We start from the raw sequence: 15625 nt of genomic DNA, 5'->3' as shown, positions 1-15625 counted from the left end.
CAGCTTCGGGGCTTGTCTAAAAATGCTGGACAAGCTTGGTTGCCTATAATAATGGCTAAAATGGCATTGAGAGGAGACCTTGGTGACGTTGAGAGACGAGTGATTGTTGGGGTGCATTTTGCTGGGGCTTCAGTGACCAAAATGGCTCAGCTTGCTGATGTTTGAAGTTTCTTAGGTGATGTCAACATGGAATCATTCCAGGGTCCGTGCATGAATTCGAAGTGAAAGTCAAGTTAGACGAGCAACTGCAGATCAATTGACTGCAAATTATGCCAGCTTTAAGAATGGTTTGCTGAACATCCCAGATCAGGATAGCATAGTCAGGTTGTAGTTTGCAATCGGTCACAACTGGCAATCACATTTTGCATGTCTAATGGTGCAAAGAGCAGAGGCAGTGGAGAAATATGGTTCAGACTGATTAATCTAACCATGTTCTCAACAAATGGATGAGTGCGTGTAGCTCTTAAGTTATAAGAGTAACTTAAAGAACTCTGCAACTCTGCATGTGCCATTTCCTTAGAAGGCATGTCTATTCTACTAGCTATAACATTTCTTTCTGGATTCGAGAGGTTTTCCCATGTGACAACCCCCCCCTTCTTGGAGCACGTGGTCGTTCAATGGTGTGATGAGCCTGACCCTGATGTTATACGTATGTCATGGCTTTCTCAGTCACCATATCTGGTCCTAATTGAGCATTTATGGGATATGCTGGAACAACACCAGGTATTAGCCGATTGACGTTTTTGTAAAATGGTGCCACATCTGCAGTTTTCCAGGCACCTTTCTGCATCATGGCATAGTCTGCCAGCTGCACTGGACACATGTGGTGGGCCAGTGATTATCCATTGGGGTTTCATTTTTTGTACTCTACCTTTATGTTCCCATTTGCTTAAAAATACTATATGGCTGCGTATTGTCTATACATGTTTGAGAATCGATGTGCTGTAGATGAGATTAATCAAATATTAATAGCAGCTACAAATCCAGCAATACTTACCTGTGGATTATATATCATTAGCTGTAACTTAAATTTGATTTCTGGCCGAGGGATTTGTTTTTTTTAATTTCTCATGGCTGATGAGAATATTGAACTAAAGTTTTGTCCATTGATAAACTAGAATTTGGTTTGCCTTTTCTTGCTTGTTTTTTGTCTGAGAAACTTTATTTCTATGTAGCAGTAGTTGAAAATCTGTTCAATGTATTGTGAAACAGGTGCTTCATTACTCAGTCACCAAAACCATTCTGCTATACCCTGCAAATACTGCCCATGTCTGAAAGGCTTCTGCCTCATCTGATTCAATAGCTGTACTATTGAAAACTAGAGTTTACTTTTGTCGTATGTGAGATGAGGTAGTTAGTCTAACAGCTTAGCAGTAGTACAGCTTTCAATTGAATACTGTTCCAGAAAATGTAGGTCAGAATGCTAAATCTGTATTAAGCCATCAAATTTAAAATGACTGGGCACCTGAAAAGTTGAGATCAACATTTCATTATTTCCTCACTAAAAGCCACATTCTGGTACAGTTTTATACTGGTTTATTCTATCTAAATGCAAGGCTTCAGCCTGTGTCAGAACATTAATGTGACTAGATGTGTGCAAAATATGATTTTGAGAACGTTGGCGCATGCAAGACATGCCAGCTAACTTACATAGCTTCTGTTTGTTTTTGAAGGTGCACAGAATTTTTAATATTTTTTTTTCTTTAGACTGATGGTGAATTATCAAGCAGTAGCACTATAGGAGACTCTCATACAGAAGTAAGTAAAGGTTTTTTTTTTTCCGGAAGCATTGTAAAAAATATCCACATTTGACTTCTTGCTGTAGTGTAGGCTTATACTTCAGTAAATTATACATTTAAATTATTACACTTACTTTTTCTTTAAAAGTAGTTAAGGTTGCATGGTATTTGTTCCTTGCTGGCCAGGTTTTCAGAACTATCCTTCCTAGTAGCAAACGGTTAACATTTTGGGCAAAACCAGTTCTGTGGAATATGTTAACATAAATGCAATAAAACTACTAAAGTACTATGTTCATGCTGTTGATGATCAACTATTTTAAAAAAAGATTATATTTTTTCCTCTTTCAGTTACATTGCTTTGAAATGAAGATAAATGTAATTGTTTTTATCATGTAAAATAAAAATGCAAAAATCTGGCTCATTCATTCAAGGCTTATGATCAGAAAAAAGTATTTTAGATCAATAATAGAGTAGATCTGAGAATTATGGTTAGTGTATTGGCATTTGTGATGTTTCCCTAGTCTCAATTTTATGCAAGCAACTGAGGGAAGACACATTCTCCTGCAGTGTGGAAATAGGCCATCTTTGGAGCTGCTGTAAAGAGACAGTGACACAACTAATCCTTCATAAGAGGATGATAATACATATTGGCTTTATTTTTAGGAAGAGCTGAATTCCAGCATAGATCAGGCCCGACTGGATGTTGAGGTTTATAAGGCACGAATAGTGGACCTGGAAGAGAGACTACTGGGAAAGCAAACTGCGGTTGATCAGCTGAGCATTGAGGTGGAGCACCTTAAAGAGAAATTGGCTTTGCAGACTGGTGCCGAGCAGCTTCAGGTAATTGAGATTGTTTCATTTAGGGATGGCCAGTCCTGGTCCAGAGTGCTGGTATGTTTGCATGTTTTCTAGATCTTGTTGAAGCAGCAGTGCCTGAATGACTGAATCACTGGGAGAAGTGGTAACATTAATCCAGTTAGGCCAATAATAAGCTAATTAAGATAATAAATTGCAGAGCTGGAATGAACTTCTGCAGATATCTGCAATATTAAAACCCCAGAGGTCTGGAAAACTACTGCTTGCTACTATACATCCTGTTCATTTTTAATAAATTGCTTTCAGTTTAATTACTCAAAGCAATCTTCAATTGCTGTATGTTGGGGAAAATTGTCAATTCAAAATTAACCGTCTTTTTCTCCGAGCACCAGGAATGGCAAGTGACAGTGGTATAACTATTAACTGAAAGTTCAGGAAAACATTAAGGGCAATGAAGGCTTTAAGGTTGAAGGGTTAGCAATGTGCACTTCTGTACTTTTGAAAGTGATAAAGTCTCTGAGTTTTATAACCTGAAACATCACGTCATGATTTGAAATGAATTTTGTTCCTGCTTTTTCTTTAAAGCATTCACAGACCAAAGTACTGCGTGTATTAGTGTTGCTTCATATTTCTTGCAGTAATTACCCAGGCAAACAAAGCAACTTTTTCTAAGCAACTAATTTCCTTTTTATGTAAAACCATAACCTCTTTTTTTAATGTTAATTATAGGTATTTTTAATGTTAGAACTATAAACCAGCAAGAGATCATTAAGTGAAACATGCAGACATTTGTTTTTGCCCAGACAATCTATATATAGCTTTTATATACAAGCTACATGATTTAATTTGGTGCATTTATCTTAAATCACAAATGATAACCTTTTGCAATCAACAGGTAGATCTTAATTCCAAATACCTTTTCTATTTCAACCTCTAAGGAACTTGAAACAGCTGTACGCAACCGCGATGAAGTCATTTCCCAGCTCAGCACCAACCTGCAGCAGGCCTATCAGAACAGGGAGGAGGTTCAATTAGAAGCCTTACAGCTCACTGATCAAATCCAAGCACTTCAGCTGCAGCTGCAAGACGTGAGTAAGATGGATCTATCAGGAGCGTTACAATAATTTGTACATGCCCCGATAAGGCATGTCATTTAGGTCCTTGACCATGTGTTTAAGCTGATCTGAATACTATTGCCTGCACACTCATCTAATTTTTTTTTAAACTCTTCTTTTTGCTTCACCCCAGTGAGTTGGGCGACTAAGCCCACCACACCATTGGCAATGCATAAGTATATAGCAGTGCTTAAGACGTAAGAGTTTGAAATATGATGCATGTATCGTTTCAATACTTAAATTTTACAGATCGATATATGAAAAGAATGACGAATACCCAGCTACCTCATTTATCCAGCACTAGAATGCACAGAATCCCTCTTTACCTGTTGCTTACATTGAGGCAGTGGGATTGTGTAATCATGTATAATGTATTAAGATGGTATGTTATAAACATTTCTTAAATTGCAGGCAAGTGATTTCTTGAGGTCAAAAAGCCTTGGGTGTGTAGAGATAGTCCAGTCGCAGCAGCAGATACACAATCTGAAGGATCAGAGCTCACAACTGGATTCATTACAGAAAGAGGCTCTGAAACTAGAGCAGAAAGTTGAAGAGTTGCAGCAGGTTAGTCTTTGACATGACAAGATTTGAGAAAGCAAGAAAACAAAGACTTCATTAAATACATGATTGTCTTGGTTATATTAAGTAAATTAGATTGGAACTGTGATGTCCTTTGGAAGCATAACCGTGTTGGTTTAAAGCTTTATGTGGTAGTAAAGTTGGTTTACATATTTGTTTTGGGATTTATTGGTTTTCATTAGTTACTATTTACAAAATGGTACTAATATTACTTCACGCAACCAAGAAATCTATTACTTTAACTACACATGCACTCGTGTATACATTTTTATAGTTTAAACACTTAATCTAAATGTCCTTTTTATAGTCTTCAAATTCCCCCCAGATTCATCACAATAGCTTGACGAAATAATGCTGAAGGGATTTTCTTTGTTGTATGGAGGTACTATATTATAAAATAAACATACATCAATGGTTTTTGCATGGAAATGCTTAATACTCTTATACAACCTTTCTTTTTATGTGCTTGATAGAATACCGGAGATCAGCAGACTCTGCTTACGAAGAAGGATGATGTAATTACACAGCTGCAGCAAAGACTGAGTTGTACAGAGAGTACTATATCTGAGTTACAACATATACTTTTGCTCAGGGACAAGGAAGTGCTGGAGCTCCGAAATGAGGTGCTTGTGTTGTCTGCAAGTCAGGAGCAGCAGATGTCTATTGAGGATGTCTGGATCAATGAGAACAGTATTCACGCTCAGCTCCAGAGGCTGAAGAATGAGCTGGAGAAAGCGAATAAAGTAAACGAAGATGAAAAAAAGCGTTCCTCCCTTTTGGAAGATCAGATCAAAGAGATGGAGAAAGAGAGGAAAGACATGGAAGATCAGCTTGTGCGTTTTCAGGAAGATTTGAGACTTGCAAGAGAGCAGGCAAAAGAAGCCTTGCGGTACAAAGAAGAAAAGGAGAAGATGAATGAAGAGATCCTAAAACTAGGTGCTACTGTTCAGAAACTGGAAGTAAAACTTCAAGAGGGAGAGGAGGCTATAAGACAGCTCAGGGAGAAATATGAAGCTGATATCTCGAATTGCAATTTACAACTACAGAAGCTAGAGCGGGAGAAGGAGACTGCTTTGGCTCAGCTGGCTGAGTCTAGTGATGGTGCTCTAAGACTTTTGCGTGATGAGCACAGGCTGGAAGTCCAGCAACTTCAGCAGCATCTAGAAACTCAGCATGGCCAAAGCATGGATATTTACAGACAGAGCATTGAGGATCTAAGGAAGAACCTGAACGAAATCAAAGCTAGAAAAGATCAGGCAAACAAAGAAACTGCTAGCGAGTCCCAAGAAGTTTTTGATTGCTCCTTTTCTCAAGATGATGGCCAGTTAATGGAGAAGTACTTGACTTCCACAAAGCCAAAAGATAGCTCATGGGTAGATGAATGTGTTGAACAAAGCCTCAATGAGGATTCTGAGAATCACAGGTTTGAGCTTGACAGTGAGCATTTGTTTCACTCAGATACAGTAGGTTCAGTTCAAGATGAGCTTGAATTGACCGAGGATTTAACTGGACTTTTACCTCAAAACAATCTTGAGCCTGAATTAGGTGGAGAGTCTTTATCTTCAGTGCAGTGGCAGAAGTATACATCTGCCTTGCAGGAGCTGGATGGAAGTGGTAATGACATAGATGTGGAAAAAGCTCTTGTAATGCAACAGTGTGCAGATTTGAATGAACAACTTAATGCCAAAGAGAAGCATTTGGAAATACTCCAAGCTGAGGTAAAAGAGATCTCGGAGAAGTGGAAGAAGGCAAGTGAAGAACTTGAAGTTATGCGGTTGGAGGTAGCAAAACAGCAGAAAATTAATGAAGATATAAATTGTAAGAAATCTCAAGAGAACTTAAATGATAAATTGAACCTTTTTGGAAATCCACAGGACCATCATGCAAAAAATCAGGAAACCAATCCCATGGTTAAAGAAGCCTCTTTTACTGTTAGTATGGATTATGTAATTAAGGAACTAAAAGAGGAAAAGGAGTTTCTCTTGACCCAACTGCGAGAACAGGAGAGGTTAGTCAAGGATGTTCAAGAACAGAAGTTGGCTGGTGACTCAGTGACAAGTGAGGTCCAGGCACTCTTTGGTCGTCAGCTGTTGGCCCTGCAAGCACAGCGAGACCAGCTGCAGGCTCAGCTTGAAACCCAGAAAGCTAAACACCAAACGACCTCTGAGCTTCTTGGGCAGAAGACATTAAAGGAGGATTCCTTGCATAGAGAACTTCAACTACTTAAGACGGAGCTTGAAGAGAAGGAGCAGAACCTGAAGAAGATTGTTGAAGAAAAAAACAACTTGGAATCAAGGTTGATATGCATTGAGCAAAATCTTGTGAATGCAGATGAAGCACTCAGTCAGAGCAACAGAGAGAAGACTGATCTGGAGCAGAGACTTGCTGAATTAGAGATCAAGGTCAAGAACTTAGGAAGTGTCCTGGAGTCTGAACGCGAGGACTTCAGCAGTCAATTAAAGATTAAATGCCAGGATATTCTGGAGCTTGAGATGCAGATAAAACAAACTAATATTTTGCACCTCCATAAAGAAAGCGTTTTGGAGCTGGAACTTTCTAAGCTCAAAGAGTCCATGGTGGAACAGGAAAGGGTGCATGTAGAGGCATTGGAATCTCTTGCACTAGAAGAAGCAGAAAAGCTGGAGAAGGCTGTGAAACAGGCTGAGGCTCAGCTCAAAAGCCTGTTTGAAGAAGAAAAATGCAAGGTTGAAGAGCACCACCAAATGGAGGTAAGGGGTGAAGTTGCAAAACATTTGGCAACAGTACTCCCATTCTCTTGTGAGTTTTATATTCAAATATTTTGGGCACAAATCTATCTCAGTACAACGCAAAGGGGCTAACACAGAAATGTGTAAGTGGGTTATAATGGGTTGTGAAAATTGATTGTGAAGACTTGTACTTCTACTGTTGTATGTTAATATTTATTTTTGATATTGTTCTTTATACTGAAGTCAGTTTGTAGGAAATGAGTGTCTACCTGAGGTAAAATACTTCGCCAGAAGAGTTATTTGACCTGTGCTTTAGAAGTGTTTGCTCTGCTTGTATTTCTAGATCAAAGAGCTGAATGCAGAGATGGAGAAGAGACTGTCTGAGCAAAAATCAGGTTTGGAGGAGGAGCAGAAGAAGCAGATTGGGTTGGTTAAACAGGTATGGGTGTGCCTTGTTCTCTGCTCTTAGTGGTGTTCAGTTCTACTGCCTGAGGCCAGAGTTTGTTTTGCATAATGTTATGAATTATTTAGATCTTTTAAATTGAGAATATATTAAATAATTAGTTGAGTTTTCAATTCAGGACCTTAGTATTTAGTAAGTGCTCGACAGTTTACCAAGGACTGCTAACCAAAATTGTTTTATTGCCCATACTGATTTGGTCAGATCCACGAGCGTGAGCATGAACGAGAGATTGCTGAGCTCCTCACAAAACAGAAGGAAGAACTCAGGTGTCTGCGCGCAGAGCTGAACAGTGAACAGCAGGAGCTGTCTGATGAGCTGAAAGAGCGCATGGAAGCAGCTTACCAGGCTGAGCTTCACCAAGTTCAGGTGAGATCAGTGCACATCCCATAACCCTTTGTATGCATTCATTTATTCCATTTTCCTTAAACAGTTCCATCCTGCTAAAAATGGTTGCTAAGGAATGCTTTTTGTAAGGGTGTAATAGAAAAAACATTTCACATTTAGCTCATAATTTGCATTTTATATTTTTGTCTTCCTGGTTCTTTGCTGGTTTACTTTTATATAAAAAGTCCTATGATTCATTACACAGATTAGGAAACCATATACAGGGGGTAGTGTAAATGGTACTGGTTAATATAGGGCGCAGGAATATATAGGAATAATAGGGCGCATCATTTCTCACAGTTTGAAGGGAATTTTAAATTCAATTTGTAAGGATCTAATGTTCTTCAACTCTGGTCCTAGAGAACCCTAGTTCAACATGTTTATACAGTTGATCATAATTTCTTATTATGTGGAATAATTATGTATAGGAAAGCTCTCAACTTGTTCAAGTGAAGTGATTTACAGATGTTCTAATAAAAATAAAAACAATGGAGCCTCAAAGCACCTCTTCTGGAAGCTACAAGACTTGGTTGAGCCAAGCAACTTACTAAATTTCAAATCGGTCATTAAGTCAGCTTATAATGATTCAGGACCTAGAAGACTTGTGCTGTTGCTCCTTGATATGGTAGGCTAACCCCAATTTTGAAGATGAATAGATAAATGAAATTGATATCCAAGTGAATATTGGAAGCAGGGTTTTTCTTTGGTGATTATGGCAAAGCAGTTGAACTCCCCCCAACGAAGTCCCCTTGCTTCCAGATGGAGAAGCACCTGGAGATAGAGGCGTTGAGGCTGAGTCTGACCAACTTGCACACAGCTCAGCTGGAGCTGTCTCAGAACAACCTGCAGCGCGACAAGGAGGCGGCCCTGAGTGAGCTTCAGGAGAGTCTTAATGCCAAGAGGTCGCAGGAGAGTGCCATGCTGCAGACTCGCATGCAGTTTGAGCTAGAGCGCCTCCGGGAGCAGCACCGGGAGCAGAGCCAGTGTGTCGCTCGGCAGTATCAGCAGGAGATTGGTGAGTTGAATGGGAAACCATCAGTTTTAAGGTGTTGTATTAATTTCCTGGAATATATTTGATAATTATTTCCTCTTTCATTAATTCTTTGAGTACTTTAAGCTTAAAAGGAAAGGTTTATTCCCATTTATTCTTTATTCCATGTTCACCTCACCTATTTAAAGCACAAGTGGGTTGTCTGTAGTAATTATTCAGTGTTAGTTTCAGTGTTTTCTTCATATCCCTTGAGCCTCTGTTATAACTTTGTGTATAAATAGTGGGCCAGTGAATATTTAAATCATATTGTCTACATGAAAATACAATGATTTTAAAACCCCATTTGATTCCACATTCAGATACATTTTCAAAACAAAAGTTTCCATGGAGGTACATGTTCAATGGCAAATTGTTCCTTGATTCTCTTTTCCCCCAGATGAAATGAAGAATGCATGGGAGACTGAGATATCGGAACTGAAAACCCAAATGGAGGAAAATCACGCCAATAAAATAGAGGTAGTGGGATTGCTTTGTTCACATTAAAGGTTTTCCGACCTTGTTCTTATGGCTCTATAATACACACAGCCAGGATCATAACAGAGTAGGCTAATAGTAGCCATAAATTGAACCGCCAAGGTAAATGAGACCTGTTTGTCTATAATTTAGATTAGCGTGACCGCAAGAGGAGACCTTAGTGACTTGGAAAGAGGTGTGATTGTTGAGGTGTGTTTGGCAGGAGCTTTAGGGAAAGAACTTCTAGATTTAGCATGCAGCTGTGTACTATTTTGCGGACTATTTAATCCAGTACTATGTGAAGATCTCCAGCTCTGAGTTCAATTGCAACCACAAACGTGCGAGACAAAGTTGGAGACCAGCTGAACCTGTGCTAAGGGGTTAGCATTGTTCTAATTGGCAAGAACTGAAGGGGGCTGTGAATCAGAATTTACTGAACAGATTCAAATGTTAATATTTAATTTTTCCTTTGTCTTTCATCTTTGTATATACCAATGTCCCTGATTGTAATTTAAAGTTAAGAACTGCATTTATGCTTAGAAATACCAGATGATGGTATGTAACTGTTAATGTGGTACTCAATTGCAAGCAGTCATGAAACAAACGAATACAGCAGCTCTGGTTTTGAATTTGCAATTGTAATAAAGCGGCTTTTATTTCCATTGATAAATTATTCATAGGAGATCCTTCAGAAATATAAGCAAACATCACCCTTTAGATCTTATGTATAGGCTACATTTGTCTGCAATACTATAAAGTAGCCTGTGAAAGTGCATAACTTGTTGCACTTCTTCCATGAGTGTTTTTCAGTGTACCCTTATGTTTGCCTACATAACGTATTCTCTGCACCCCCATTTTCTCAATAAACCTGCTTTTCCTGGGAACTGTAAGTTTAGTCCCACCACATAAAAAAAACAGCAAATCCATTCAAATGACACTCAGATGTGACAAACATTTAAGACTTACACTCAGTTTAAATATGTATTTAATTTCAGTTCTCATTACTCCCACAGATATCTGAATATTCTCCATCACATACTGCAGTCTCTATATGCATTAGCTGTAATACTGTTTCTAATAAGAAGACTAGGCATTAAGAGTCATTATTAGTAAATGACACTTATTAATAGCATGTTTTGATAAATGTAATTAATGTGAAGTGACTGGAAAGCAGTTTTAGTTACATTTTACAATAATTTTATAAGCGACAGATACATGAAGGTCTGAGGGAAGGAGATCGGCATAGGGTAACTGAGCACGCACTTCTGTCCACTAAGATCATGCTATCTACAGTATGCTTTAATTTGAAGTGCAAGGCAAAATGGGCAGGAAGCTAAAAATCAATTGAATGCAAATTTTAACAAGGGGTTAGAATCCAGTTTAGTCAACGGTCTGCTAAGAACTCCGCAGATTGTAATTGGGTTGCAGTGCACAGACTGCTCATCACAAATGGAAATGCATGCTTGAGTCCAGTGGTGCAAAAGCACAGGTAATGCCTATCAAGCATTGAAGAAATGTGTTCAGGTGAATGATCCCTCCTTTGCTTGGGGAAAAAAAACAGACGAGTGCATGTGTGGTGCCAACCTATAGAACTCTACAGCTGTGCAACCCCTGGTTCTGACAGTGAAGGGTTCTGTAATATTAAGGGGCACTCATTCCGTTAGAAGTCAAGATCAGTGCTAATTATTACTTAATAGTACTGAATGATCATTTTCATGCCATGTTGAAGCATTTCTTTTTTTAGGAGAAATGCTTTATTCTCCCCCCCCATCTACAGAGCATGTGGTGTCACCCAATGGGTTGAATAGCATGGCACTTTCATCCATATGTCGTGGCCTTCTTAGTCAGCAGATATGAGCCCAACTGTGCATTTATGGGATATTTGGATTGATTTCTGAAAGTTTTCCACCCTCCAGGCTTGAGTTAATTAACGCATCCGTCTTGCAGAATTCTAGACATTGGTAGACTAAGCTTTCTAAAACAAGTGAAGGTGACCCATTGCCCCATAAAGTGATTTTTATATTGTCATTTCAATTTTCCGGCCACTACCCATGTATAAAATGTTATGAGCTCTAGCAAAAATTGGCGTGCTTGGTTTTTCCCAAGCAACAACTTATGAATGTTAATATTGGAATATTAAAATTCAGTGAATTATTTATTAACAATCAGATAAGGCAATATCTGAAATTAAAGTAATCGATTCTACATTCAAATTACTTATTTGGTTATGAACTCTCAAAGGTTAAAACTTACACATTGGTTTTGTCACTAGTGATTGCTGCGTGCTGGTAATTTGGATTTTTCCTACAGAGATCGTGCTTCTTGTTTTCTATAATTTGATTTGTAAATGTTTTTGGACACTTTGTGCTCATTTTTAATGGAAAGGGTTTAAGGTGTTTGTGTTTACAGGTCAGTTAATGAAACTGTACTTGACAGCATACATCTGATTAATAGCCAGAATCTAGTACTAGATTCTACTGAGTACAAACAAGCTTTTCGAAAAGTTTCCAAATATCCGATGAAACACTGGAATCAGTGCTTGCATTGCTGGTTTATGTGTAGGCTCTGAAACTGGAATGGAAGGAGGAGTCAGAGAAGAGCCTTGGAGAGCTGCAGCAGAGACTGAATGAGAAACAGGCTCAGCTGGAAGAGCTGCAAAGCCGAAGTCACCAGGAGATCCACAGGCTGGAGGAGCTGCTGAGCTGCACTTGTTCAGAAAGAGACAGCACTACCCGTGAGTACCTCTTCCTTATGCATAATGCATAAAATTATCACATTATCATAATTCATAGATCTCGCAGAAGGATGGCAATAATGCATAAAAAATATCGGAAGTCAAAAGACTAGTTGCTTTAACCTTTAACCTCTTGTTGGTGTACCTGTTGGAAAGTACAGTGATTTGCCTGATATACTGGTCTAGAGACTATTTTCACGTTACAGCACATTTGTCCATTTCAGTCCATGGAACAACAAATTAAACGTATCTAAAAGCCTTTTTTTCTGGATGGGGGTGAACTTTCCCTTTTTCGAAAAGGGACCACAGACATTTGCTTGTGTGTATATATATAGTATGTTCTTCAGTTTTTCCATGGGTTTCCGATACTGTTAGTATCACACTGTACCCAAAGTGTTGCTGTGTCCAGGTGCACTGGAGGACTTGGAGAAGAAGCATGGTGCCGCTCTGCGGGAGCTGGAGACGAGGCAGCAGGAGGAGCATGCATCCCTTTTGCAGGAGCTGACCACCAGAAACTCGGAGAAAGGACAGCTGCAGCAGCAGGCAAGGGCAGCTTATTTAGAACTTCATAGTTCTGTCCCATTGAAACAGGAGTAGCCTGTTCTCATAACTTGTCTTTTTAGTGTGACTAGAGCTGATTAACATGAGTTGTAAAATTATCCATAGAATTTAATTTAAATCAGGGGTGGCAAACATTATGCCAGATCTGTCTCGCGAACCAAGTATTTGTGGTTTCAGAAGGAGCATTTTAAACCTAGTAGTGAGAGCCTTATTGTGTCATTGAATAAAAATAGTGTCTATGAGAAGTGAAATTTAAATATTTTTGTAGAAGCGAATGGAAAGCTAGCATACTTGATTTTGACAGGTACATGTTGGTAAAGAACAGTAGCTATAATAATTTTGTATTGCTTAAAAAATATTGTTCTGCCTTTTCTGTTTGTTGTTCAGTGTCCTTTATAACCTTGCCCTTTGTGAATTTGGTTTCCCCATTTAACAACATGAAATCAAAAGGTAGATTGCCTCAATTTTCATGCTAGTGTTGTTGGTCCCTCAGGTGAAGTTTACAGGTGATCACTAATCCCAAAGCCCATATACTTGCATTTCATCTGTTTTACCTGCAGTTATTGTAACATACACCCATCTTCTTTCCCCCAGAGAATGGAACATTTTGCATAATGAAAGTCAACTTCTATTACTTGATAAGAAAATCAAGAACGCTAAATTGTCAAAATAAGAACACTATGATTTTTAGTGCATTTAACTGTACTTTTACGTATTATGTCATGTGGTACTAGTGTACAAAATTTAAGGCAATGCAAATGTTTTTGACTGCTAGTCTTTCATTCCTTTAACTTAGTTTTATAGCCTAGGGAATTGTTTTCCTTATTTGTGTACGTAACGCCTGAAGCACCAGGAATGTTTTGCTGATATATTAAATAAGGCAATAAAATCCTTTGAAGGGAAATGCTTTTTGTAGCAAAAATGGTGAAAAAGAAGTATGCTATTAACATTCACGCTTCATTTTAGCTAAAACTCCAAAATCAAGTGTTATAGCGAGTGGTAGATTTATGTAGTTTGCCAAACTGACATTTAGTGAAGATACAATGACTGCTTACTGCATTTCAAAGTTGATTTGCAAAAGTGCAAAACACTATGTAATGGTTTTGCCTAGTATTCAAATCAAATCAGGCCCATCATTACAATGAGTTGGACATTCCCGATTTAAACAATTTGCTTGATTGCCTTTCTTTCTTTTAGGCGAATATTTAAATAATTCTTGGATAAGGTAGCTTGATTTTGAAGATGCTGTTCTCCCAGTGCATAAGTTGCTGTTAAACCTTTCTTTCTTCGGCATGGATTAACAGATGGAGAAGATCCAGGTAGAATACGATGAGCTGAAGTCCCGCTCGGAGCAAGAAGTGGCCAACCTGTGGTCTCAGCTAGAGAGCATGCGTACCAGCCGGCAGGAACTGGGTGGTAGGTGCTTCCGAATTTGTGATGGTCTCCAACTTGGGGAAAATATTCCCTCTTCCCTTTCCTGAGTTGAACAATATTTTTCTAGAGACATGTTTTAAGGTAAAATGACACTATCACCACCTCCGTCGTCCCCCCCCAACAATGTGATGACAGTTGATAGATTTTTTTGTGCCGTGTTAATGTCTTATTTTGGAAGCTTTGCTGTTTTCACCATAAACTTTACCTTATGGTGAAAGGTTAAACCAAAACTGAATTGCATAGAAGGCATGCAGAAATGGAAGTTAAAACCAATGTGAAATGGGCTAAATTCATTAGGTATTGATTTTGTACACCCCCCAGAGCTTAAAGAGCAGCTGTTAGCACGTTCATCCCATGTGGAAGATCTTGAGCGACTCAAGCAGGAGTTCAACCAGCAGCGCCGGGACCTCCAGGCACACAATGAGCTTGAGCTAGAGAACCTGCGGACATACTTTGAGCAAAGACTCCGCTACGCGGAGGAGAGCTACAGGGAAGAAATAACAATACTGCAGCTCAGGTTGGAGAAAGGAGCCAAGGAGGAATCTTTCCTAGAAACTGGGGATGTCAGGTAGGTTGGGTTTCTGCTTAAACAGTATCTGAAAGCTGTATGTGCACTTCAGCTTTTTTTGCTTAGGTTGCCATTTGAAGGTTTATCTATTATAAACACTCAGAAAACATTTTTCAGCGATGAATGTGGCAATGTTTTAGGGTAGTATTGTCACACTCTTCAGCAGAGTTCAGAGCATCTCTCTAAATAAAATTTCACTAGCCAGGGAATGCTGATCATGGTCACTTGGTTTGCTTATTCCTGGCATGGCATAGTATTGGAACAAAAACAGGTAACTGATAGGTTAAAAAATGTCTTGAGTGTCTCCTTAATAAACATTTCAGTAGTGAACAAAAGAGCCCAATTTAGGATAGGTAATGGGTTTATTCCATGCTGAAAAGAAAGGAAATACAATGTTTTGGCCGTGGAGCCTTCTTCAGGTGTGAGAAAGACAGGGTAGCCGGCAAAGGTTAAATAGCACCTGAGAACAAAAGCTGGAAAAGTGGAGGGGGGAGAGGCAGAGAGGCCACATGGGAAGTGCAAAGTGGAGAGGGTTGGAGAAAGGTGTGAAGTCCAAAACCTGCATGAGAAAAGACGAGATTACATGAAAATAAATATCATTGAGAGAAGGGGGAGGGTGTGAACCTAGTTTCAGGATGAGTTTAGTTTTTGTCGTCTTTCTGCTATGGGAGTTGAGAAACCCTTCTTTGAGAACAGAGATGGAGAGATCAGTGTGATCATGGCCATCTGAGGTGAAATGAGAAACTGTGGGCTTGGAGAAATCTTTTATCTTCCCACCCCTAACATGTTCTCTGAAGCAGTCTCCTAGTCTCCTTCCTGTTTCCCCAACATAGATAGCCCAGTGTTTTTTTCAAGAGATGCAGTAAATGAGGTTGCTGGAGATACAGGGTGTCATCTGGGTGATCTGGAATTGACCTGAGGGGCCCTGAATGAGCGTGTTGTTAGATATGTATTTGCAGGTGATGCAGGGAGTTCTGTTGCAGGGGAAGGTGCCTGGTGGGGATGGTTGCTGAGTGTGGT

The 15625-nt window shown here is 39.1% G+C and overlaps 1 protein-coding gene across 5 annotated transcripts in view; it reads left to right on the top strand.

The window, feature by feature from the left end:
- Positions 1-15625, top strand: part of pcnt (pericentrin) — a 71993-nt gene that overhangs the window by 8038 nt on the left and 48330 nt on the right. For 4 of the 5 annotated variants that reach the window (XM_069196818.1, XM_015359215.2, XM_015359216.2 and 1 more), the window contains exons 3-15: positions 1708-1758; positions 2403-2579; positions 3494-3643; positions 4082-4234; positions 4723-6978; positions 7301-7396; positions 7622-7786; positions 8564-8819; positions 9232-9311; positions 11871-12042; positions 12452-12585; positions 13908-14019; positions 14359-14605. In XM_069196818.1, coding sequence (XP_069052919.1) covers positions 1708-1758; positions 2403-2579; positions 3494-3643; positions 4082-4234; positions 4723-6978; positions 7301-7396; positions 7622-7786; positions 8564-8819; positions 9232-9311; positions 11871-12042; positions 12452-12585; positions 13908-14019; positions 14359-14605 — 4049 coding nt within the window. The remainder of the gene's footprint in view (positions 1-1707; positions 1759-2402; positions 2580-3493; positions 3644-4081; positions 4235-4722; positions 6979-7300; positions 7397-7621; positions 7787-8563; positions 8820-9231; positions 9312-11870; positions 12043-12451; positions 12586-13907; positions 14020-14358; positions 14606-15625) is intronic. The other variant, XM_015359217.2, reaches the window with a different exon arrangement.

This window comes from Lepisosteus oculatus, chromosome 12, assembly GCF_040954835.1.
Source record: "Lepisosteus oculatus isolate fLepOcu1 chromosome 12, fLepOcu1.hap2, whole genome shotgun sequence".
In the NCBI taxonomy this organism is placed as follows: Eukaryota; Metazoa; Chordata; class Actinopteri; order Semionotiformes; family Lepisosteidae; genus Lepisosteus; species Lepisosteus oculatus.
This window is presented reverse-complemented; position numbering and strand designations above follow the sequence as displayed.